General features: G+C 37.9%; 1 protein-coding gene across 4 annotated transcripts in view; it reads right to left on the bottom strand.

Annotated features, from left to right (window-relative positions):
• LOC111861326 (lysophosphatidylserine lipase ABHD12) overlaps positions 1-27,102 on the bottom strand; it is a 36,955-nt gene that overhangs the window by 4,314 nt on the left and 5,539 nt on the right. For 2 of the 4 annotated variants that reach the window (XM_023845793.2, XM_023845794.2), the window contains exons 2-9: positions 26,326-26,392; positions 14,021-14,139; positions 13,473-13,578; positions 11,159-11,355; positions 10,040-10,172; positions 9,131-9,248; positions 7,623-7,784; positions 5,153-5,280 (exon numbers count right to left, since the gene is read on the bottom strand). In XM_023845793.2, the coding sequence (XP_023701561.1) occupies positions 5,153-5,280; positions 7,623-7,784; positions 9,131-9,248; positions 10,040-10,172; positions 11,159-11,355; positions 13,473-13,578; positions 14,021-14,139; positions 26,326-26,360 (998 nt within the window). In that variant the 5' untranslated portion in view covers positions 26,361-26,392. Of the gene's footprint in view, positions 1-5,152; positions 5,281-7,622; positions 7,785-9,130; positions 9,249-10,039; positions 10,173-11,158; positions 11,356-13,472; positions 13,579-14,020; positions 14,140-17,715; positions 17,865-18,357; positions 18,500-26,325; positions 26,393-27,102 lie in introns of those variants that run through there. The other 2 variants (XM_023845792.2, XM_023845795.2) reach the window with 2 other exon arrangements.

The raw sequence follows: 27,102 nt of genomic DNA, 5'->3' as shown, positions 1-27,102 counted from the left end.
AGTCAGATCTCAGGCTATATAGCAAGCATGAGCTAGAAAACTTAGCCAAGTTCACATATCACCTGTGTGACAAAAACCATGGGCAACACCCTCTAGGGAAAAGTATGACTCTGTGACATATACAAAATTGCTGAGTTCACTGAATCTGAGAAAGGCTTGTGGACTTGATGGTATTCCAAATACTTCAGGCATCTTCCAAGAAGTTCACTGGTACATCTGACATATTTACTTAATCATTGCCTTTGGCTGTCCCATTTTCCAAAGCATTGGAAGAAAGCAAAAGCTATAACATTACCGAAACCCAGTAAAGATCCAAAATTCCCTGGAAATGTACATCCACTTAGTCAGTTGAGAATGTGAGTTCGAGCCATGGGTTAGGTGCAAGACAGTTGCCAGCTGGTAATGATGTGACCGGAAGAGGATACTGTTGGGATCGGCTACCAGGCAATGACTGGCAAAGACACAGAAAACTGTATGTGTGCTGTAGCACAGTGTTTTGTAGAGTGTGTTCATCCGTGAAGCTATTAGAGTCACATGTAGTTATGAGTTAACAATTGTTCAATAAATTCAATTACCAATCCAAACCCCATGTATAGTCACTAAATCATGATAACTGGTGTGAGAAGTTAGATAAATGGGTTTGATTGATCAAATTGTTGGATTGGAGACCACAGGAGGCTGCTATATTGTCACACTACGAAAATGGAACAAATGGTGGAATATGTAAGATTTGAGGCTTTCACGGCGGTGACTATAAAGAAAGCAGTCTTCTGGGATTTGGCACCATGTATATGCGGTGTTAACCGACTTTTCGGAGGAACGTATCGCCTGGCGCAGTCTGCTTTTACCGGTTCTCATGGTCTCTTCGCTTGCCGATTTCTTATATTTTTCTTCTACCCTGAAAATGGAGGCGATACGTTCCTCCCAAACGTCAGTTAACACCACATATACACGGTGCCAAATCCCAGAAGACTGCTTTCATCAAATGATGGAATACCTGCTCACTGAAATGAAGGCCAACTAAGAGAGGATGGAAACCCAGATAGGTTCCCTTGCCTCCCAGATGGATGTCAACTAAGCCAAGACATAAACCAACCAAGAACAGATGAGAGCTGAAATGAAAGCCCACTGAGAAAAACTGATTGCCCTGATGGGTGCCAACACAGAATAGATTGAGGCTGACTAGGAAGGGATGGAGGCCAATTAAGAAAGGACACAGTCCAAAGCAGAGTCTTACAAACGAGCACTATGAGCAGAAGTCACAATCCTTATTACTGCCATGCAGGGTTGGACTTCCAGTGTTCTAAAAGGAAGCTCTTAAAGAAGTGACACACAAGGAAACTATCAGAGGAACTCAGCACTGATTCGAGGACCAGCATCTGGCTGCAGTGTGCCACAATCAACTGGAAACATGGACCGAGATCCTTGGTGAATCACTACAAGTTTGCTTCTTCCATTGGACAACTGATCCACCACACCTTTCCTGCCCAATATGAAAACCACGCTCATAGAACAGGCAAAGATCACAGTAAAGGCACAACAGAACAAGACATAAAACAGCAGCTACTGATGGTAAGTAAGAGGACATTAAACAAGAACCTTAGGCAGATCCTACAGCTGGAGATCGCAAAGCCAATAACTGTGTCTTCTATTAGACCCTGGAAAAAGTGTGTCAGGACACTGGAGGAGCCAGCCCACTCAACAAAAAGTGAGACTACCAACAGCTTGTAGATGCACCAGCCATATTGGATCATTCTGTCCCCACAAACTGAAAGAAGAAAAGGCAATATGTCTATGGGCTACTCAGAACGAGCAGCCTTAAGAAAAAACAAAGTGACGATGGTATAGTTTTGCAAGAGAACCAATCTGCTGCTATGCAACAGCTGGTAAACAACATGTAACAGCTGGTTTCTGCAGCAACACATATGCGCACAAGAGAGGAACTGACTGAAATGGTGTTTTCTACTGGGTTCAACCTGATGCTATATAGTGAGTGTGAACTATAAAACTTTGTCAATCACTCTTGTGTGGAGGCGGGTTCAAACACCACCATAGTCCTGCAAGTCATAAGAGGCAACGAGACAGGAACCCAGTGCCTGGGTATGGTTAGTTAGTTAGTTATTGGAGAGGGTGGGTTTCCCCATGCACTTAGACCTGTCTTGGTCCATTGTGCTTCTGTCTACGATATTCTACCAGTCTCTATATCCTACCGGTACTGATGCTTACCATCAGTCCCGCCCAGCCAGCGAGACCGGCTCTACTAGCTGAGAGGTATCTATATTGCTTCCCCATCTACCAGAGGTATTAGAGACTGCTGTTGGGCGGGAAACGTCTGTAATTGGGATCAGTGACCTCCTTTGGAGATATGAGGCTCTTTTACGTGCCGTAAAGCTACGACACGGGACCCATGGCTTGAAGTCCCTCCCGGAGGACTTGTTCCCTGAATTTTTCTGCCCTTAAAAATTTGATGACCTCCGCCGGGTATTTGAACCCGGGTACTACGAGTCATGAGGTGGGAACATTACCTCTAGACTATGGAGGCCGCTTTGCCTGGGTATAACTGGGACACCTTGTTCCTGGGGGATATAACATATGGACCTGGCCCTCCAGGTTGGGGGTCTCGAATCTGAAACAGTAAAATGTGGATATGAGACCCATGGGACTTGGAACTGAGAATGAGTGCACTGGCAATGACCAGCAGCAATTGTGAACAGACCTGTCCTCTAGTCAGACAGGGCACCCCACATCAACAAACCCACAACTGTCTGACAGCAATAAAAACCTGGTCTTGGGACCCAGATTGGTGCTTGACGCAAAGATAGACTGGCCAACTGGCTGTCAGTCATAATATAACTATGACTACAACTCTGTCAGTTGAGGATATGAGAGTTACAAGTCAGTCCATAATGTGGGTTGGAATCCATTACCAGGCAATGACTGGTGAAGATACAAAAGACTCGTGATGCAGTACAATGATCTGCAGAGTGTGTAAATCCATAGAACTGTTACAGTTAACTGCAGTTACAAGTTATAACTGTTCAAAAATTCAATTACCATTCCAAACTCCATGTCTAGTCACTAAATCATGACAGATGATGTGACTTCCCACTGAATTTGCAAGGGGCATTATACTAGTTTTCATGAAATTCACGCTCAAAAACTAAAAAGAATTTTACACATCTTTTCTATTATATACCTGCGGTGTCACATGGTGATAAGTGCCATAAATAAAAGAAAATAGATAACTTTATAATATTTCCTAGAAATCATCAGGCAGACAGGACAGGAGGAAATGGGAAGAATGAAGAATTTTACAATCTTAATGTTGAGGTTTAATCCTTCATAATACCACACTGCAAAAAAATTTCACAGCAGCCAGAACTTTTCTTTTCTAATAGTATATTTGTCAGTACCCTTGCAGTTTTACACACATGGTTGAAATATGCAATACACTGGCAGGTGTCTGATTCTTGAGTTTTTTTTTTTTACAGTTTTTCCAGTATGTATCAATGCTTTCCTGTTATGTGAACTGACTGAAAGAAAGTGCTGACTGTGGCATATTCGAATACACTAAAATAATGAATATCAATATAAAAATGAGGGAACTTCAAATTTCTTTCACAGACCAGTCAGGTAAAAGATATCATGACTCTTCATATGGAAACAGGATCATACCCTGGAATATGAGGAAGAGCTACAGCAAACAGTGGTTCCAACATAGGTTATAGTATGAGGACATGGACAGCTTTTCCAGGTGAAAGTCCAGGTACTTCATAACTTTACACAGCTTCCCAGTTACTTTCCTATTAAATGGAATTCTTATGCTCCTACAAATTATTATACTGCAGTCATCACTGATAATTTGAAGTTGGTGAAACGCATAAATCCTGAAGTATCTTTCAATCCCTGTCCCATTCCAATTCAACTGACAGTATATGAGAGCTGGTAGACTTAAGAGTGCATGCCTTGTACATGCATGCTTTACATTATTGTTTATAATACTTTGTCTAGTTCCTTCAACCTTTACTGGTACCCAGATCAAAAATTCAGTGACTAGACAACTGGTCAATGTAATGTTTACAAGCTTTCACTTCCTTCAATTAGTCTATGCTGTGGATATCTCTCTCTCTCTCACACACACACAGATATATAATATATTTAGGTTCAAAAATGATTGACACTCGCTCCATAACTCCGGAAAAGTAGCAGTGTCAAATGCGAGCCGGTGTATGTGGGAAGACATACTATAGTGCCGCCTATGGCCACGAGATCACGTTGCTACTGCGCACAGGTTGAACAGTGCTGTATCATTCGTGGCAGTGTGCAGGTGTAGTCGTGGACAATGCTCAGACAACGTGGATGCAGATAATCATGGGCAACAATGGACTGTGTGGTTTCTCTGGAGGGAAGGAGTGGCTGCTTCACAGTCACATGAGGTTAGCAGCTGTATGTGGGGAAGCAGCACCAAGTCACGTGGGGTAAGGCGTTCACCTCCAACGGCGAGCTTCAGGCAGTTGTCCAGCAGTGGTGCCAGGACACTTCCAAAGAATGGTTTGCTGTGCAAATATGGAAAATGCCAGAACGATGGCAAAGGTGCATAGACATTGGCGGGGAATACCTCTAATATAATCTGTACGTATTTTCTTCCAATAAATGGTTACTATGAAGAAAAAACATTTAGTGTCAATCATTTTTGAACGCCCCTAGTATTTTATCACACTTTACTGTCTTTTCTTATAAAAACCACAGAATTCTACAGGTTCATACGGTATAAATGTGAGGTATTCATTTATGATCTATTTAATGAATATGCTAGTATTTCTAGCATCAGATGGTACATTAGTGAATAACGTATTAGACAGGACATGACAAAACTGGTGGTGGCATAATCAGAGGTACTATGCCCATATTGGTCTAGACGGAACGAGGAAAAACACACAAAACCTTGGTTATGATAGTCAGTGTCCTGGACCATTTCAATTCTGCCACCTCCCATATATTTAATTCAGAAGTGTTACCACCTGAGCCAATTTTCTTGGTTCATGCAGTAAAATATAAAAACTCAAGTGAAGCTGAAATATAATACAGAACTAACTAATCTCTAAATGTTAGCTCTATTGCACGCACACTTATAAGGACAGAGTTTACTTACAAAATAATCTGTGGCAAATCAGGTGATCTGCAGATGTATTTATGTCCATATCCGTAACTCCTGTTAAACGGAACAAATTCAACAGGACCAGCATCTTTAGGTCGTATCTGAATGGCAGTGCCATATAGCTGAGGAATTGAACAAACCATGTGAACATGACTGTAAAAGTACAGTCTACCCATAAGAGTTGCATTCAGCAGAAGTAAAAATATAATTAACCACTCTTCCTTTATGATAAACAGACAAATTCACATGCAACTATTAAGTGTTAGGTTATAATACTTACGCACACTGGCAAGAAGTAAAAAATTATAAGTAGATTCTAAAGGGTTCTGATGGTGGATGACACACAGAATTACGGGGTTTTGGGACTTTTTCCATCGTCTGGAATTCTAGGTAATACAAGACATGACGTTTAAGAAACTGGGAGATGGAAACAGATCCAGTTTCTGAAATGTCCTGTCTTCTATTACCTAGAATTCTGGACGATGGAGAAAGTCCGAAAACCCAGTAAGAAATATATAGACCTACTGAAAGCATAAACAATCAAAAATAAAGTTTCTGTGTTTACTGTTATTATACAATCTAAAGAAACTTAAACACAAATAAATGGTTTAATATATAACCTCAAAGATCCAGTGTAAGAGCACTACATTATAAGAAGAAAACATATCAGATACTAAAGCGTTTTGAAGTCAGTGAGGATTTTTTTTCTCTTCTTCTTTACTGTACTTGTAACATAGAGGCCAAATTTGATTGCTGAATATGAAAGCTGGGAACTATATTCAGAATATCACTCCTACTTGATTATCATAAAAAAAAAGGACTTATGAAGAAAATGAATCAGACATGTAATGTGTGTTCAGTTTTCTCTACAGCCTTTGCTCAACACATTTTCATATTTGAAGAATATACAGTGAGAAACAAGCACAAACAAGTGTACTTTTTCAGTTGGTTATGCTATATTTGTTGCTATATGATAAGAAATGTAAAACAAACGGTCTCCATGAAAACACTAAAAAGTGTTTATTTTTCATATTTCCATTCTGTCTTGTCATACGGTATAATGTTTTTGGGTAACTCGTCTTATGCCAAAAGAGTTTTTAAGTTGCAAAAGAGAGTTGTAAGATTCATGTAGAGGACATTTTAAGGATATGAATATATTTCCTTTAAGAACACAATATATATACACCTTGATGATGTTTGTAGTAAAAAAACAGAAGAATATTTGATACAAACAATGTTCACTATGAAACAAATACTAGACACATTATGGATATACATATGACCCAGGTTAATTTGGCGATATATGGAAATGGGGTGTATCATATGGCTGTAAAAATATACAATGCACTTCCTGATAAAGGAATTTTTGTATTTTAGTTCTTTTTATACATTGGAAGAACTTTTTATTAGATAATGCTTGTATAATTATATTTAATTGAAATTGTAACCAATATGTTAGTTGACTAAAGCTTTTTTGTAAATAACTTCAATTATCTGTTATAACAGATCTTATTTGATTGTACCGTTTTAAAGTTGTAAATATTATTATTTGTATTCTTTATTACCTTTATCTTATATTGTAAATTGGTTACTGTAATATGACTAATTATATTCAACTTTCAAACTTGTCTTATATTATAAACTGGTTTTTAAATAACTGTCATATTGTATAAGCATGATTAGTAAATATTTGGACTGAATTTTTTATCTTAAAATTGTCACTGTCTTACTTATTATTTTCAAGATAAATTTTTAGGTGTGATTTAAATCTTGTTATTTTGACAACTGCTTGATTTCTAATCACGATGAGTTTATATTTCTGGATGATTTCTGTATCTATTGGTTATTTCAACCTTGTAAGGATTTTATGGAATGTGAATAAATGAATGAATGAATTAATGATTCTGTAAGTATCGAGACTATTTCATGGTGATGGCTGGATGATTAATGAATGTGAAGCAGTTGGTCAGTTGACAGAATAAGAACTGCCAGGGAAAACCGACATACTAGGAGTAGACCCACCCCTGTGCCACTATGTCCACTACAAATCCCACCCAACCTGACCTAGGAATGATCCTGGGTTGCTGTGGTGAGAAGCCAGTTACTAACTGCATACAGTATGGAATGGCACAAAAAGCATGCAAGCCTTCATATAGAATCATGTTAAATACACTCTATCTATATGAAAACTAAAACAGCTTGACAATTTTTTGTAAAACTATCAAATATAAAGTTCATGAAAATACATTCAATGGTTCTCAAATTGTTACATGTATAGAAACAGGAAAAACTTACAGATGCTCTGCAGGGTTGCACTCAGAAAAGGTGAGGATAACACTGTTGAAGCAAAAGACTCTGATTTCAAATCTTAATCTCTGAACTGACATAAGAACCTGATTCTGACTCCCAAGAATCAAGAGTTTACAACATTAAACAACGACATGTAGCTGCATCACATACACACCCTCTTTCCCAGTTGGAATGGCACAACCATATCATCCTCAGCATGCAGTATCAGAACTGGTGATTTGATAATTCCCAAATGTTTGTCTGTTTCAAATAACAGCTGGTTCTCTCCAACAGGATCCACGAAGAAGTACTCAAACCATGGCAGCTGTCTGTAGAGCTGAATGTATGGTAGTTATAATAATTCAATGAGATGCTTTCTTACTACTCTACGCACATACAAAAAATTAAGAACTCACCCACAACAGAAGAGAAAAATACTATAACATAAGTACTGGAAGAAAATGTAAATTTAATTCCTAAAGAATTTTTGGAGGAGGGAGGGGGACATTGATAACTTCTGCCTATATTGGACCTGTGAATGCTGTTATTAGCAGGTGGTCTTTATAGAATACAACTACAAGTATTTTTTAAGTTAACTCTTTCCCTAGCCAGCCATTCTTGGCCTTCATAATTTTCATATACAAAGGAAGTTGTCAAGCATTTTGGTGGAAGAACAATACAGCTCAAGTGATTAGTTACACTGTTAAAGCAAAAACGGAAATACATTGCAGTGCAGTTTTAAATGAGGTCTTGAACATATTGTTTGTAGTTTTCCAAAAGTCTGTTAGAGTGGAATCACATCCATTTTGTACTTGACCCCTAAATTCCTTTTAATAGCAATGAGGAACGTTATAATACTTGATAAATAACTGAAGCGTTCTTGTGTACAGGTAACACTGGTGAGTTTGCACGTGTTCAGGCACACGAAGACACGTTTCAGCAGTTTAGTTACAGAATGATTATCACCAATGTTTCCAGGCATGGCAGGGACATTTTAATACCTGTATAAAGTCAGAAGGCATGTATTTTGAAGGTAATTACACTCATTAAAAGTTCATGATAATACAATACATATTTTACAGAATCAGTCCAGTCATCCGTTTGACGTTGTATGAGAATGAGATGGGTGGTAACATAACACACACACGGGGGAAACGAGAAATATACACAGTATCTTGGTTGTAAAACCTCAAAAGATGGGACCACTTGGGAGATCACCTACACATAAACTGGAAAATGTTAAAATAAATCACAGGAAAATAGTGTGAACTGGATTCAGCTGGCTCTCAATGGAATCAGTTGCAAGCTATTGCAACACAGTCATAAACCTTCAGATGCCATGAAAGTACACGATTTCTTGAAAATAATGACTCTTCAAAGAAAACCCTATTGCACAGAATAAGAACAACTTGAGTCTCACGTTCTACTACTAAAACACCAGACAATGGAAATTTATGTCAATCTACGGCAAATGATAAAATGAAGCACAACATAAGCGTAATCACAGAATTGAGTGAAAGTAGGAGGTTAAATGTGAATACCCCATCCCACCTTTCCACACTACATTTTGTGCATACTCATACAAGCCAATGCTGTGTACCAAAAATGGCCCCATATGTATTTAAAATATAATATCTTGGACTAAATGCCTATGGTTCAAATTTTTACAATTATTCTTCTAACCTTTGAGAATGGGTGTTCTTTGAGCTCATCCCGGAGATTGTTAAACGGTGATTCCAGAATCAGCCCATCTGCTTTCTTTCCTTCTTGAGCAAGTAAGGACAAAGCATGTGAAGATACGCTGAAAAGGAAGAAATGGCACAAGATTCATTTGAATCTGCAGACAAAACATATTTGAACACCTCAGCTATCATATCTCAAACTGCAAGAATAAGAGTCCAGGAGGACTCAAGACATGAGAATGACTGCACTGGCAAGGCCCAGCAGCAACTGTAATCATCAAAGAGGGTGTTACATAAGGATTATAATCGAAAGTGTTCAGTTGGAAAATAAAAATTCTAGTCATGAGTCTCAAGGGGCTTTTTGCCAAGACGAACTGATTGGCGGTAAACTGCCAGTCATAAAGTAACTCTGACTCTGACTCTGGCTAGAATCAGAACTGACAGAGTCTCTAGAGATGGCAGTCAAAGATGATTCAGAAGAAATTGCAAGAAAGGAATTAGGCTTTCCAAAGATTACATAATGTGTGCTGTAGTTACAGTGAGATTGGTATAGTTCCTGTTTAAATCTGTTGCCTGGATAAGACTAGTGAAGACTGAGAAGACTTGGCGTGGTGTGATTTGTAGTGTGGAAATGAGCAATAGTGTTAGTTATTTGTAGTTACGACGTGTAAGTGGTTAGTAAATTTACTCACCAATCTAAAGCCCGTCTATAGTCACTAATACATATGACAACAAATAATGCATGATTACACTAAACACCTCCAAGAGATGCACCCTGAAGAAGTACGATTTTATAGAAATTAATGCGTGATTCATGCTTAATTTCCAGATTTTACATTAAATGCTAAATAAAACAAAATGTATTCATGAATGAAAATAGTCCAGCTTTTCTGATCCACCCTGTACTTACCCTGTGCCAAGTGAGTGACCCCATACATATAACGGGGATGTCTTCACTCTTTCCTGAATCCATTCGAACACATATTTCCCATCAGACACTACACCCATTTCTGACAGAGTATCAGAACTTGAATCACCATAACCTTAACAAAGAAAAATATCTTAATTAGTGTAAAAAACTCAAGTGCTAAGAAAGAATGACTGAAATGGGAATTTGATTTCTGCTGACAATGTCAGAACATTTTAATACATTATTACACTCTTAAGTGCAGTAGGCTTAAAGAAATAGGGTGAGAACGTGGACTGGAGTGATCTGACTCAGGACAAAGGCCAGTAGTGGGCTCTTGTGAACACAGTAATGAAACATAAAATATAGTGATTTTCTTGAATAGCTGAATGACTGCTAGCTTCTCAGGACTCTGTTCCATGGTGTTTGTTTTGAAGTTAAGTGAGGCTAGCTTTCAATGCCATTCTCAGGTGAAATGTTATATACATATTTGAAATAATGCAAAAGAAACATCTGCATTCCCCATCAGGAATGTCAAGGGTTCGATTCCCAATGAAGTCACTGGATTTTTCAATCGACCTAATCCTTCCAGCCACACTATGGCATGAGGGTCGACTCAGCCTCTAACAGAGATGAGTATCAGGAATCTTCCTGGGGTTAAAGGGTAGCTAGCATGTAAGGCTGACAACCTCAGACCCATCTGCGAACCAAATGCCTATAAAATGCGGGTGCCTCGATGTCTCACAACCCTAAGGGCCTCCATGGCCTGTTTTACAGGGATAGCTTTACCTTTCTTTTTACCAGTAACTAGATGTACATACCATAAAAATTAAATTCATGTCAAAAATGGAGGATTGATCTAAATTATGGTACTTATGCTTTCTTTTCACTCATGATCTAGTCAAGTCTGGCACAATAAGGGTTAAGACAAACAAAAAAGCCTTCAAATGAGGGTGATGGAACTGCTCTCTGATAATCAACTGTCAAACCATGAAAGATTTGAGCATAACTTTACAGCAAAATTCATGATAGAGACAGAGGGCCACTGGGTTCAATTACAGATCAACCTGGTGAATGAACCTCACTACGTAATTAACTGCGTCTACTAAATTAAAATCTTACTCCGGTAGTCAAAGGCGATGACATGATAATTCATGTTCCTAAGCAGGGTGTACAGCTCAACACGATGTGGGCTGCCTCGGGAACCTGAGTTTCCATGCATGTACACTATCACTGGCTCTCCATGACTCAGTAATTCTTCATAGAATGAGTCATTAGCATTCATCGAATCATTCATTAATGACGCTGGCAATATATGCCTGAAAACAGTGTTGCACATATAAGTAATATTAGGGCAGAATTCCATGAAGTGCAATGTTTTTTAATAATTAATTTGGGACTTTACATATTTGGGCCACTGATGACCATCATCAGAAGGTGAGCAATACTTCAAAGGAAATGCCTCACATGTATTACATGTATGTGTTGTCTTGTAAGGGTTACAACACTAATATTTAAAATATATTTTGTTGAAAATAATAAAATTTTTTGATTAATCAGAATCTTGCTGTGTCCCCCAGTGATTCTCACATTCCTTCACAGTTGGTTATCTGTACTGTGTTGGCCCTGTGTATGTGTGTGGGCAAGGTTGTGGTGTTGTGTGCAATGTGTTTTGGTGAACTAGTGTTGCACAATTTATACCTCAAACATTATTTACATGCAAAATGATAGATTAACAGATACAGCCAAGATCAGGCATAATTATGAAATAAATGTTTTGTGGAAGCATCGAAGCCCAAAACACCCTAGTGTCCCCTGTCTCCCCATAAAATGATGTCTGAATTAAATAATTCTGACAATATGCTAAAATCATTTCTTTCAACTGACACTCCATACTTGTCTATTCATTGACAATTAGTGAACCATTTTATATAAGATCAAGTCACTACTACAGCTACAAGGTAACATCAAAAAGTTCCTAGACTGTTATTGTTGTAAGTGCCTCAGTGGAAGTAGATGAGAGGGGAGCCCAAGGTCACACTTCTGAAAGCCTATTGCATCAGTCTGGCACATGATACTGCGTTGTGAACAAGCATGGTTTTTACATGAGTACTTTTTTAACTTCGTGTTTCATTTTGTCTGCAGTGGATGGCAAAATTGAGCATTGTGTCTGCATCAAGTTTTGCGTGAAGCTCGACAAATCCACTACTGAAACTCTTGAAATGCTTTGTGAGGCTTCTTGAGAACATTCTTTAAGCTGGACAGTGGTTTTTGAATGGCATTCATGTTTCAAGGCCAGTCAAGTGTCAGTTGAAGATGACGAACGTTCAGGGTAACCAAGCACCAGCAAAATGACAGAAAATGTTGAAAAAATTTGAGAATGCATCCATGAAGACCATCACTGAGCAATCCATCAGCTCGTAGACCCTGCTGGGATTATTCATGGAGTTTGCCAGATTTTAACAGAAAATGTGAACATGTGCCACATTGCTCCTTCATCACAACAATGCGACCACCCACATGTTCCTGAAAACCAAAGAGTTTGTGACTAACAACAACATGGTTATCATACCCCATCCTCTCTACCCGCCAGACTTAGCCACTGTGATTTTGTTTTGTTTCCCAAATTGAAAATGAAATTGAAGGGACGACATTTTGAAACAATGTCTCATATCCAAAGATAATTTCAAGCGATACTCGACAGCATTAAGGAAAATGACTTCACCAGTGCTTTTGAAGTGTGAAAAAAACAACTGGATCACTGTATATGTTCCCAATGAGACTACTTTGGAGGACATGGCAGCCAAAATTGAGTAAGTTAAGCCAGCATTTCTTTTCTGACCGGGAACTTTCCAATAACACCTCATAAGTAAGACCTTTTGCATCTTGGTTGCCTTCAACAAGATATCTTAGACCCTTTCCACATTCATGTGCTCCATATAAAATATCTCACAAAAGTACGTGTTCCACCTATGGAATTTCTGCTGAACTAAGTAGTCTAGTTATCAACTGCTACACACCANGATTTTGTTATATTTCTACAGCTTACACTATTATGTATCTTGGTTTTGTGACAATAAAAAAACAGCATAAGAAATGCAGAAGGCAGATATGCTCCTGTTTTGCCAATTTCAGAAAAATCATCAAAAATCCTTTTAGCAAACAGCCAAAATGTTAAAATACTAATAAAATTATGACAAAGTTATTTTAAACATATCTCATACATTTCAGTGGGGGAGTGGGGGCTTGAACCTGCTGCAAAGAATACATTAAGTGTGACTAAACAAGCTAGTTAAGGAATTACACTTACAGAAAGTACATGATGGCAGAGGGTTAGAAAACAAGATTAACAAGCAGTTACATAACTCTGTATGAAACAGCATGTACTGTAATACATTTTTAAATTCTCTGACTGTTATAGAAAATCAGAACTTACCACATTCCAAGGGTGACACCTTGATCAGTTGTAATATAGAAGTTTCTGGTTGATGGCAGCCCACATTTTTCTGGGGTACGCAAATCTTCAATGCGAGGCCATTTTACTAAAAGAAATTAATTTAAAATACTTAATATCAATAATATATCTATAAATTATGAGTAACTAAGTATGAAAAGAATTCATATGTCATAGAAAAGTTTTTTAACTTTTTCTACAGCTATTATCAAGTTTGTGTAATGCATATAATAGCTATTTTTAAAATGCAAAAAGTTGCAAATAAAAACTTAACTGCAGTACTAGTGAAAGTGTCTCTTCATTGCATTGTCTTCTTTCTTAAAATGAACTACTTAAAAAATGAAACTGCCTACTTATAAATGTGGCTGGATCCAGTGGACTCTTGTGAACATGAAAATGAATTTTTGGCAACTATAAAAATCACAGAACTTAACAGCTAAGTAACTATCAGATTCTCTAGAAATGACTCTGCTCTGTGGAGCTACACAATTCCCCATACATTCAAATGAGTGACCATACATTATACTTACCAAAATTGAGAAATATAACGGTTCTCTGCAAAGGGTATGTATATCTGAACAATACTGGTATGAATCCAAACATTACAATTAAAATGCATACTACAGCTCTTAATGTGCCAAACAGAATTCTGAAAAAGAGTTCAAAAGCATACTTTATATAAACTGTTATTACAAATGAAACATTAACATAATATTTCTAACTTGTTTCATATTACACAAGATTGAGGTATGTTAAGAATGTCCTCACCGTAATATTTGGAAGGAAAAGGAAATAAATTTCAACTAAAACTCCTAAATAAGATGGCATCTTCACTGTCACTCTCAACACCATTTCACAGTATTAAGTAGGATTCAGGTTCTCAGTCATCAATATTTGATATGTAACAGTGTGTAGCCTGCCACATGGATACCAACATTTTGGAAGAATCTGCTGCCTTCACTTTCTACTCTGAAGACAGAGGCAGAAGGCTCCTTCAAAATATACCTATCTACCAAAATGCATAGTGTCATATCCCAGAAGAAAGTAATCTTCATGATGGATTAAGCTGTTGGCTTGTTATACTTACAAGGATTGAACCTGTTCTAGCTTTCTGTCAGATGCCCTCAGCATCTTCTGCACTTCATTTTATACTGATATAGCTTTGGGATTCAAATTCTTAAGAATTCTTTCTAAGTGGTTTAAGCATTTCTTTTTAGTTTTCCATTAGTGTATTGAATCTATTATCATTTCTTCCCCAAATCTTCATTATATTTATGAACTGGTCACTCTGAATTATGTGACCACTCTAAGGAAATACATTCCATGAGGTTAGCTATGAAGTAAATCACTTTAAGATACAAATTATGTGGTTATGTGTGTGATCCCCGTATTGTATTGGAGAAGTCAACTTCAGCAACTTAACATGCAAAGAAGAGTTTATCATCTGAGATATGGTGCCACATAATCCACTGAAAGCAAACTCATGCTGCAGAGGAACATACTACCTCCATCTTCAAAGTCAAAGAATAAGATAAGCAAGATATGTCAGTTGACTTTCAGCAGACTACAGAGCTTTATGTACATGTATCAGAAGACAGAGCTCTTCAGCGTCACTCCTGTGAGGATTTCAAACCAACTCAACAGGCATTGTTTAGAAAGAACACCTTATGCAGAAGTCGTGTCTGTCTGCCCATCTGTGAATTAGCATCAGTGCCTAAAATATCAGACATATTAGATATGGATGACTTATACAAAACATGCTGGGAAATATCAATTTTCAGTCATAATGATCCATAATAAAGCCCAGTTTACATAAGGCCATAAAGGGATTCTTTCACTCACAAGCTTCGTTGCAATTTTATATAAATGACTTTCACTTATCTACCTTTCATTATTCTCATTTTTAGCAAGCTTAATTAACCTCAAAAAATGCCACTGGTAATTTTGTGCAATACATTATGAAGTATACCCTTTCTAAGCCTGTTTTTATAACAGTAGTTGTGTGCATTAAAATCATGATATAAAGATAGCTAACAGATGTTTTGAAAATGTGGCACAGTTCAAATATTTGGGAATGACAGTAACAAATCAAAATCTGATTCAGGAGGAAATTAAGAGGAGATTGAATTGGGTAATACCTGCTACCATTTGGTATCCAACCTTATGACATTTTGTCTGCTGTCTAAAAACATAAGAATTAGAATATAAAAACCTATAATTTTGCCTATGGTTCAGTATGGGCGTGAAACTTGGTCTCCGACATTAAGGGAGGAACACAAACTGAGAGTGTTTGAAAACAGGGCGCTGAGGAGAATATTTTGACTGAAGAGAGATGAAGTGATGGGAGGTTGGAGAAAACTACATATTGAGGAGCTTCACAACTTCTACTCTTTACCAAGTATAATTAGATTTATCAAGTCAAGGAGGATGAGACGGACAGGGCATATATCACGAATGGGAGCGAAGAGGAATGGATATAGGATATTGGTGGGAAAGCCTGAAGGAAAGAGGCCACTAGGAAAACCAAGACATAGGTGGGTGGACAATTTTAAAATTGATCTCAGAGAGACAGGATGGGATGGTATGGATTGGATCAATCTGGCTCAGGATAGGGAACTATCTAGGGCTCTTGTGAACATGGTAAGGAACCTTCAGGTTCCATAAAATGTTGGGAAGTTCTTCAGTAGCTACACAACTGACAGCTTCTCAAGAAAGGCTCAGCTACATGAAGTTAATTAGTACTGCTCACTGTCAAACATCATGGAAACACTATGGTTCAAAATTCCTGTCAGAACTGCTCTGTTAACTTACTAAATATATTCTTCTAAACATACAAGATGCATCAGCTCAAGGTAACATACAAGTATTTCACACGCAATGACACTGTGAAAAGGATTTCTGACATTCACATTAAGAATGTGCCACAGTATAAGCATCCACATTGCAGAGATGCCACAGAAGTTGGTGAGTACATTTTAGAAATGTAATATTTCCACAGGAATAATAATTGGCAAATATTCAAATTCATCAAAAGAATTTAGCCCTAGTAATACACAGATCCTTGCTCTTCAATGTGAATCCTTTTCCACAAAAATAAGATAAAGCAAAAAAGTAAGTAAAGGTATCCCTGTAACAGGCTGTGGAGGCCCACAGGGTTGTGAGATGTTGAAGTTCCCACATTTTCTAGACAATCAGCTCATAGATGGCCGTAAGGTCATCAGCCTTATGCGTCGGCCGCCCTTTACCCCCAAGAATACTCCTGGTACTCATTTCTGTTAGAGGCTGAGTCGACCCCAGGGCCGTAGTTGGGCTGGAAGGATTAGGTAAATTGAAAAAAATATAAGATAAAGTAGTCTATGATTTGTATCAGTGCAACTGAGTTGACTGAAATGAAAGTAATTAATAGCTTAGATATGATATAAATCTTGCATAGAAACTGTATGCAATGAAATATTCTCAGGCAATCAGTATCCAACTTTCATGAGACTGTCTGTCTCTCTCATCTGGGGGTGATGTGTGAGTGACACATGTATTTATACCCAAAGAGTATGCTCTAAGAGCCTGGGTCCTATCCTAATGTGGGTCACCAGCATGGGGCACCAGGATTCTTTTTACACTTATCACATAACCTCTGATGATGGAGATATTCAGTCTACAAAATATTAGACATGAACTCAATCTTTACATGGTTGATTGCCTGAAAAGACTTCACTGCAACTTCATGAATGTACTGTATTGCTTTACTATGTAAGATTGCATTAATGTGTAGTCGCAATAAGAAATCGGTAAATATTCATGACTTGCTAAGAACAAATATTTCACCCAGACAAATACCAATGACATACATGAAGCATTTAGTGTTAAAGTTCCACAAAGCCACAAAAGCATACTGAAAACAAATCACTCCAGTCTTAAGTTTTAATTAGAGGTTACAGTTACTCTACAGCTTGTGCATCACATTCTAGAATGACAGTGAAGTATGAGAGTTGGTTCTGTAAATGATGTCAGTGGGATAAAGCAAATCATACAAAGAAAACTATGCACCGAGGGGCAAGAAAGGGGGGTGGGAGGGAAGTGGCCGTTCTATCACACTTTGTCATATGTCACACTGAGTTCATGCAATGGAACAAGAAAATATTCACATAAACTGAATCTGGGAGCAAACCTCATAACAGTTTTTTAAAATCATGCACAGCTGAAGCTGACAGTGATTATTTTAACTTACATAGCTCTGGAAGAGCAAGATATGACAATGCATTATAATATTTTAACTGTTAGCAAATATATCATTTTACACAGTGTGAACCCTTAAAAATGGCAGCATAATTAGCCAGAGAAGTTCTTCCATTATGTGATCTCGGCATAAGAAGCATACTGGAAAAGAACATGACTATGTTGAGAAGTAATATGAGGTTGCTTGTATTTTATAAATAGTGATGTATCAGAACAATCTTCAAAACTCAACATTATGATGCAATGAAGTTAATTTATAAAGACATTAAGAACAGTGTAGCAACAAGAAGATATACTTCATTCATAACAAAAATTGATATCTTCGTAAAAACAAAGTACTGATGATGGCCAAAATGTGTATGCATTAATATATCAATATTTGGTATCAGAAGAACTAGATTTTATGGAATGATATATTGCCTATAACCTTGTGAATCACACTCCACAAATCAATGACACATGTAATTATGGCTATGTCAACTCTAGTGATAAAATTTAGTGAGTGGAAACGATTATGAACAATGTGTAGGCATGTCACGATTCTAAATAAGGAAGAATAGGAAGACAAAGGTATGCAATTGGAAGCATAAGAAACTGAACAATAATGGAAAATGGTGTTAGAAAAAATACTTACAATCCTAGACTGTAGAGGAGTAGTGGAATATAAAATAGGGTGAGAAGTATGGCTATTCCTCTGAGCACTTGCTTCATAATGCTACGTACAAACAGGAGTATAGCAATATGATCAAATATCACATTATAACTGAATACAGTACCTGTAAAAAGGGATATAGAAAACACCATGATCATCAAGTTACTTTCATTAATAATATTGCTTATAACTGTACAATTATCCAACAAGAAAGGCCAGAAATGAGCACTGTAAGCAATATAATGCAGCAGTATAAGAAATAAATGTAAGAACCTTTAGAAGACATAAATTCTAAAAAAAAATTTTTTTGGACTATAATAAAGTAGAAGTCCATGATTTATGCTAACCGTCTTACAGTGCGTTGTGCCACGGATTTTGAGATTGGAAATTTAAGGCATTGCCTAAATGTTTCGAGACTTGCGAAAAGCGTTTTACAGCAATCGAGCAAAGACGGACTAGGGATCTAGGTTAAGAATGTTGATGATCAGCATTTATGCGTAATCGCATAAGTAGAAAGCTCCGCTAACTGGGCCACTGGAGTATAATAATATTATCAAATACGCAGCAACGAGGCACCACGGACCTGCCCACCACCGTATGGGTAGCCAATGGAAACCCTCCACCACGAAGTGTAGGACGAAAGGAGTTAACTTCCCTCTTTTGCCAACTGCAGTGCCAGCAAAATTAGTGTATAAAAATGGAAAGAAAACTTAATGGGGATCGATCAAAAACGTAATAAGCAGTCGTCAGCCGGAGGCTCTATATGACATGGGACTCACAAGTGGTGGATATCTAGCCTGCGTCTCTTATCTCAAGTAAGTCACGTTTACTCATATAAGCCATGCAGTTAAACTTTATTGTTGTTGGTAAAGTGCTGTTTGTTAAATGTGAAAGCAATGTCCAGTGTGCCTAGGGTAGGACAGAGATGGTATAGAATAATAGTAATGATATAGTGACAGTCTCGAGCCATCTGCTCTAAGCGAGAGATTAGAATGTAAATCAGAACTGTTAATGGAACGATACCATGTGTAAACCGACAGACGTCGGCATTCTTTTATTGTAAATAGTGTAAATAGACAAGTGTAAATAGGACAGGTTGTACCGAGAGTTATAATTCACCCTCACCAACTCAACCTTTCCATGACCGATCCCGAGTGATCCTGACCCAAGCGAGGGCAGAACTGACCCAGGCAGCCAGCAGAGGCCGAATGCGGCAAACATCCTAGCGGAAAGGGTGGCGACGGACTATAGTAGTATTATTTTCTCACCCCCTTTAGGTATAACAAAGTGATAGCAGAGGTGGGGATCGGCCAACGCAAGGTGGCTGACGTAGAGAAAGAGTAACTGTGTTTTACTCACCCCTCACATTGAAGCATTACTTATGGCAACGGCGATAGGCCGAGTCAGCGAAGGGTTGACTAACGTAGTGAAGGGACTAGCCAAAGATAAATGGCAGACAAAGTGATTCAGTGTGTTTTAACCCACCCCGTCACTAAGACATAATTGGCGACTGCGGTGAGATATCCGGTCCACCCCTGTCGTAGAGGATAATATATGGTGTGACAGTCAATAGGTAGAGGCGGGTCAGACCCGACACACCCGCTCTACGCCAATAAGAGGTGACAGTGATGAAGGGGCCAGCCAAAAGAGAACGCTCGACCACCGCGCTACCAGCCCTTAGTATTTTCATCACCCCTTTTTAAGATGTAATAAGATGGTGGCAGCTGTATGCAATGAAGGAAGTCCAGAACCAGGATAATCCTAGCTGAGGGTAATCGAGGATTATTGTGTTAACCCCTCACAGCGTAAGATGTGGTGGCAAGGAGGTACACCTCCACGCCACCCCGCCACCACGGCATAATACAGTGCACACACTTTTTCACCTTACTCTTCTCTTTTACACTACATATTTCAGCACTAATGTGTCATCTTCAGGTGTGTCTCTATGCACGTCAAACTACTGCACTGCATGCCCTAATGTCATTCTAAAATGACTAAAATATGTATTCGTCACGCATGTGACGCACGCAATCACAGGAGCAAGACACAACACAGAGCACAATACACACATGAATGTAGGAAGAGTGCTCCCACAGAGGAGGACTGGCGTGATTCGCGTATTGAGATACGACGTAAGGATGATGAATCCTGAAAGGTTTTAATATTTAGAATTTATCATTATACATGACGAATACATATTTTAGTCATTTTAGAATGAAGACATCAGGGCATGCAGTGCAGTAGTTTGGCGTGCACAGAGACACACCTGAAGATAGCACATTAGTACTGAAAGATGTAGTGTAAAAGAGAAGAGTAAGGTGAAAAAGTGTAAGACTGTAAGATGGTTAGCATAAATCATGGACATGAATCAGTGCAACAGGATGCTAAAATATAACATTGTCATATAGTGTGATTTTTTACAGGAGAAAACAGGCAAAATCGCCAACTGTAACCTCCTTATAATACTAGCAATATTTACATGTTACACTCTAAAGGGTACACAACAGATTCATTTCTAACACACATATTTAATCTGATGCTCTATATATTCACATATTTGAAACAAGAAATGCTTCATCCAACTAACATCTCATTTACAGATAATGTGGTCAAAATGTCTAGACATTAAATAAGAATCATATGTTACAGTCAGGACCAGAAAAATGATGCCACAATCTTACCTTCAGGGATGAGGATATAAAAACTGGAAATTCATTCTCCACATCAGGACAGGGAAGCAAGAGGACAGAAGTAAACAATGAAGAAATCTTTGAAATAAAGTGTGCATGTTATATACACACAGCAAAACCACTAATGTGTACCGTACCTATGTAACACAAATCTACAAATTAATGCAAAAATCTTATATTCCAAAATGCCTAATCTCTTTACTTAAAGAAAAGAAGCATGGAAAACCTCTAAAGCCAAATAACTTTACTCAAATAATAAAGTGCTTGACCCAGTCAAAGGTGTATGGATATTCATAAACAAATAACTCGTCCTATATGGCAATACTGAGGTTGTACAAAATCCATTTCAGTAATTTATATCTGAAAGAAACCACTTACACGGTGTGTCCAGGATCTGTTAGGACTCATTTTTTTAAATTTTACCCTACAATGCCATCTGTTGGCGAGTTGTGGTGTTAAGATTCTTGAAGTTTCAGCTGTGGCTGTCTATAATTTAAAAGGACAAGCATCACTGCATCACGTGTTCTGACCTTGAATGTAACAGTACTGTTCTGACGTTTGTCAGAAAATGGTGAACAGACAGCCAACATCAAATTTTGTTTGAAGTTAGACAAAACAGCCAGAGAAGCATACGAAATGATGAAAGGTGTGTCTGGTAGTGATTGTTTGAGTCACTCAAAACATTTTTCGATGGTATGCTGCATTTCATGACGGCAGGGAGGACACTGAAGATGCTCCACGTGCATCAAAGCCAAAAACAAGTAAAACAGAAGAAAATGTGAAAAAAGTGACCAAAATCATTGCATCGGACAGATGTGTTTCTGCAAGACTCATCAAGGAGCTTTTGGAAATACCAGAAAGTACTGTGCATCACATTTTGACCAAGGATTTGATCAAATGGAAGGTCTGTGCATGGTCTGTACTGCACACACACTGTCAGGCAATGAAAAACATGCCAGAGTGGAACACTGCAAAGTGATACAAAATTTACAAAATTGATTGTTACTGGTGACGAGACATGGTGTTTTCAATACGAGCCTCTCACAAAGCGGCAGAGTGTAGCGTGCAGCGTGGTTGAGCCCAAACAAGCCGAAACCAAAGAAAGTGTGCATGCAAAAGGGTCGAGTAAAGACACTGCTAACTGTTTTCTTCGATTCCAAAGAAATCACTCACAAGGAATTTCTGCTAGAAGGTCCAACAGTGAATTCTGATTATTATCTCAGAGTCCTCAATCGTTTGTGGGCAAGAATTCTTTGAATTCGACCTGAATATTGAGAGGAAGGTTCCTGGTTGTTCCTCCACGACAATGCCCCATCCCCACAAATCGAAGATCGTGCTCAATTTTTTGGCCAGAAAAGGGATCACAGTCCTTCATCATCCTCTGTATTCGCCAGATTTGGCTCCAGCAGATTTCTGGTTGTTCCCAAAAGTTAAGGTGGCGATGAAAGCAGACCGTCACAACACAATCCAGGACATCCAAAGGAAATGTACTGCAGTTTTAAATGTGATTCCACAAAAGGAGTACAGTGACTGCTTTCAAAAACTTTCCAATTGATTCCAGCTATGTATTGATTCAGGAGGAGGCTATTTTGAATAAAAAGAGTGAAATTTTGAAAATAATTAATGTCTTGTATTTTTAATGAACACAGTCCTAACAGAACATGGACACACTGTGTATGAATAAATGCATTCACACGTATGGATACATAGCCATTAAAACTAGAATTCCTTTCATTTTATATACAGAAAATCTCACACAACACAAGATAATTCAGGTATTGTAACGTGTTTCGTTACTGATGACACTGTTCGGATTGTTAATTGGTTTATTTAACAATATTATATTTCAGCATCCTGTTACACTCACACANACACACACAGAGAGCGCCTACACTGAACAACACATGAACGGCGATAAAAACAAGAAGTGGCCGCTGCAGCACCGTAGATATAGGGCATGTACCCTGAAAAACTTTAATTGAAAAATTTGAAAAAGAAAGAGAACAAAGATCTTATAGACATTTTAACTTGAATTGGGGTTTAAAAAGTGCTAATTTAAAGATCAAATTGACGCGTGTAGATTGACAAAGATTTTATACCATTGGAAAGAGTGGTGTTTTTTAATTTTTAACAAGCAGTGTAACAGTTGCGTGAGTGATACACACCTGATGATGGCCATTTAGGGCCGAAACATGTAGTGTGGAGGAGGAAAAAGAAGTAAAAACTACAATAAAATTGTTGCACTTAAGACGGTATTTGTCCATATATATTATTTAACAACCTACAAGTATCAGCTACAATTAATTATAATGCTGTTGCGGGGTTTCACACTTTATAACCCTATTCGCAATAATCAATTCACTCTGTCACGATTAACTCGTTACAATTCAATTCAACTCGTAACTCGCCACTGGCTAACTAACTTGAGAACTGCTGACTGGAGAACTGTCTTCAGCTGCTGATACACTTTAACTGACAACAACTGAATTCGGTGACAGCCACATTTCAACTGACTGCGGCGGCTGTGTAGTTCCCTTATATAGTCGCAGTGCTTGCCTGTTACGTAATCGGTACCGCTGTTGGCTGACACCATGTCGACAGCGGCGTTGTGTGCCATGTCACAGTGCAGAGGGGGGGGGGGACGGAGCGCTGACTCATCCGCCACATCACTGCTGGGTAGGGAGGGGTTGTCCTCCATTGCGCAACGTCACAGTATTATTCCATTTGTATTTTTACATTCTAAGGTTTTTAACTAACAGCAAATAATGCTTTCCCAGATCAGATACAATACATTTCACTTTGGTATTCAGAACTGATACTTTTTTGAATAAGCATGTACTTATTACTTTCTTCTTTATTATGTCATACATAAGCATGAATTTGTATTTCCTTCAGCAATGAAGGTCACTTTCCTCTAATAAATTCTTCTGTTTCTCAACATACAACGGCACAAACAATTCCTGAAATAATATAACTTTTAGAGCTCATCAAATTGCATTAATCATCCATGGTAACGAACACACACAGAAAGACTGCGATAATGATTTCTTTATCAATGCTACTGTTAGTGCTTCAAAACCAATTGATGTGGTATTTAAGCCTTTAAAAACAGAAACAACCAGGAAGCATAAAACTGTTAGATACTGTGAACTCAGATATTAGTTATATGTTCACAATTAAGGAAATATTTTGGGTTCCATGCAGTATCAGTTTAAAAGAATGGCACTGACAATGAAAAACTATAATCTTTGAATGAAGTTATGAGAAATTTTCAAAGTTCATGGACAAGACAGCACAGCATAGCGCAAAATATTTCTCTCCTTTCAGAAGAGTACAGAAACATGGTTCATAAAAGACAAAATAGCTGACCTTACAATGTCAGCTTCATATTAAATTCAAATACTGCTTCAGCAACCATAAAGCCTATTTTAATTGTAATACCAACTTGAGGAAAATTTTAACTGTTAGTACATAATATGACATATTAAACTGGTATGGATCATATCAGCAGTTCAATAACCAAACGTATTCCTACATATAATTGCCCAATGATGGTCCTGTACGACCAAAACATGTAGCAGGAATAAAAAGTTGAATTAATACAACATTAATAGTGAGTATATTTGTTGTCTTGATGATTAACCTAACTCCTATACATATCTGGAACACACAACAGGATGGAACCAATGAAGATAATCATAAAGCCTTTCGGAGTTATAACTCAACAGAAAGGACAATATGACAATTTGACACTCTATGTGACACAAACAAAATGCTCTGAAAACATCTGTTTTTCAGAAAGTTATGGCAGGAGCTGATATTTTCTAAGGGTTACAATGTATTGTCACGTGTGGGGTGTATAATGCGCGACAAGTAACTTTACGCCGTACTGAGTGCAGTGAATTTATTGCACATTCGCTCTTACATTCACACAATTTAAAATTACACAATTTCTGCCATTGGCAGTATCACAACTCATTCTGGCAAATGCTAGACTGCAACTGACTGGGTACTCGTTACTCACTAGTAACTCACTCACTCGTAGCTGGCTCAATCCTCACTCACTAATCACTCAGTACTGAATAGTGTTCGCTGCACCTTATTTAGCCTCGGCACAGACAACACAGAAAAGAGTTACGTGATAGGTACCGCTGTTGCCTGATGCCGTGTTTACCGGTTGCCTAGCAACGCTGTCGAGTTGCTTCCTGCTGCGTAACAACTGCAGTATCCCTTGGTAACAACACAGCTGCTCCTCTGCTATGTCACTGTGGGGGGAGGGGGGCGCCCAAGTATTGTGTACTGGTGGAAGGAGTGGGGGTATGTGACGTCACTTGCGAGACTGCAGAGTTCACGTGACCCCTACTTCCCGTTGCGCCATCCATGTCACAGTATTAAGGAAAGCCCTCAAGGTATGTGTATGTATAAACTCTTTTATTTATTTTGATGTCCAGAAACCCCTCCTACAAAATATGGCATGTAATGGACACCTTACACTCTCACTCTCTCTCTCTCTTCTCCCTCATTCACTCGCACATGCACACACAGAACAAAATAAAAAGTTCCTTGCATAATATAGAGGTCAAAAATGATAAATTGAATAAAAATTAAATTCACATGACAACTTTAATGTATACCTTCAAAATAAAATTAATTCAAATCCATCATGTAGTCTGGGGTTGAAGGAAGCACCTGGACAAATTACACAACCTTGCAATAAGACACTTGTGGTACAAGTAGAACCGCTGATATATGTAAACACCTCAAATCATACCATTATTAAAGGAACATATCCAGTGATACATAATTCCAGTCACCAATAAGAGAAGATATTAACAATTTAGAACATGCTGATCTGGAACATGCCACACAACACATCTGTTTCCAAAGACAGAAACATGAGAAACAAAATTTCACACTGGAGTCACATATATAAGGTATCAGTACCAAATCTGAACCACTGGCTTACTGATATATGTATTCTTCTTAGATGCAGCATACCCTTTACCAGAACCACAAATTTTCAGTGACTTAATCAATATAATATGAACAGGAGCCCACATACACAAAGTATTAGTTTTGGGAAGTCTTGTAAGCTGTGCAGTGAACAAAATGCCAGCATTTGCTAGTGAACACACACAGAGATCATAACAAGCACCTTATAATCAATATAACAGTACTTCTAAAACTGACCCTTAAAAATACTCTTTAACAATAATTCAACTACCTTTAATTCTGATGCACAATATTAATTTCAACCCACCTTCTTATAAATCTCCTTCTAGAAACACAAACCATGGTTCTTGAGTTGACACAGGAAATAACGTTTTCTGTAAACATAATATGACTTATGTAATACATGAAAATAATTCACATTTCATTATGTAACATATGGATTACCTTACCACACAACCAACAGACTACTCCCTTTACAATGATGATGCTCATTTGTTTAAAGTTCATGATGTTAGAGAGGTATTTTGACTACATGCAAGGCTAGTGTTAAATTCCCAATTAAAGATGAGTGCTCTCTTGAAATGGTACTAAGACAAAACTAAATATGGTGGTGTTGATAGCATATTGCATAATTTTCTCAGTATTTCTTCATAATATACAGATGAGAAAGGACCATATATTTTACAAAGTTAGGTGGAAAAAGCTATCAAGGAAATGAGGACGGGAAAGGCTACAGGAGATGATGATGTACCCGGAGATGTGCTCAAGTTACTGGGAGAAGGTGGTTTGAAAACAATGACAAAACTAATGAACGCCATATATGAAAGTGGAGAGTGGCCCAAGGACTTTACAGAAGTTACAATGATTGCCTTAAAGAAAAAGACAAAAGCTACAAAATGCAGCGACCATCGTACAATAAACCTTATTGCACATACAGCAAAGATAATAGCAAAGATACTTAAAAGAAGAATTGAAAGGAAAATAGAGGATGTACTTGGAGAAGATCAGTTTGGATTTAGAAGAGGAAAAGGAACCAGGGATGCAATTGGGATGTTGAGAATTATAGCGGAACGAACTTTGGAGA

This window comes from Cryptotermes secundus, unplaced genomic scaffold (assembly GCF_002891405.2).
Source record: "Cryptotermes secundus unplaced genomic scaffold, Csec_1.0 scaffold230, whole genome shotgun sequence".
NCBI lineage: Eukaryota > Metazoa > Arthropoda > Insecta > Blattodea > Kalotermitidae > Cryptotermes > Cryptotermes secundus.
This window is presented reverse-complemented; position numbering and strand designations above follow the sequence as displayed.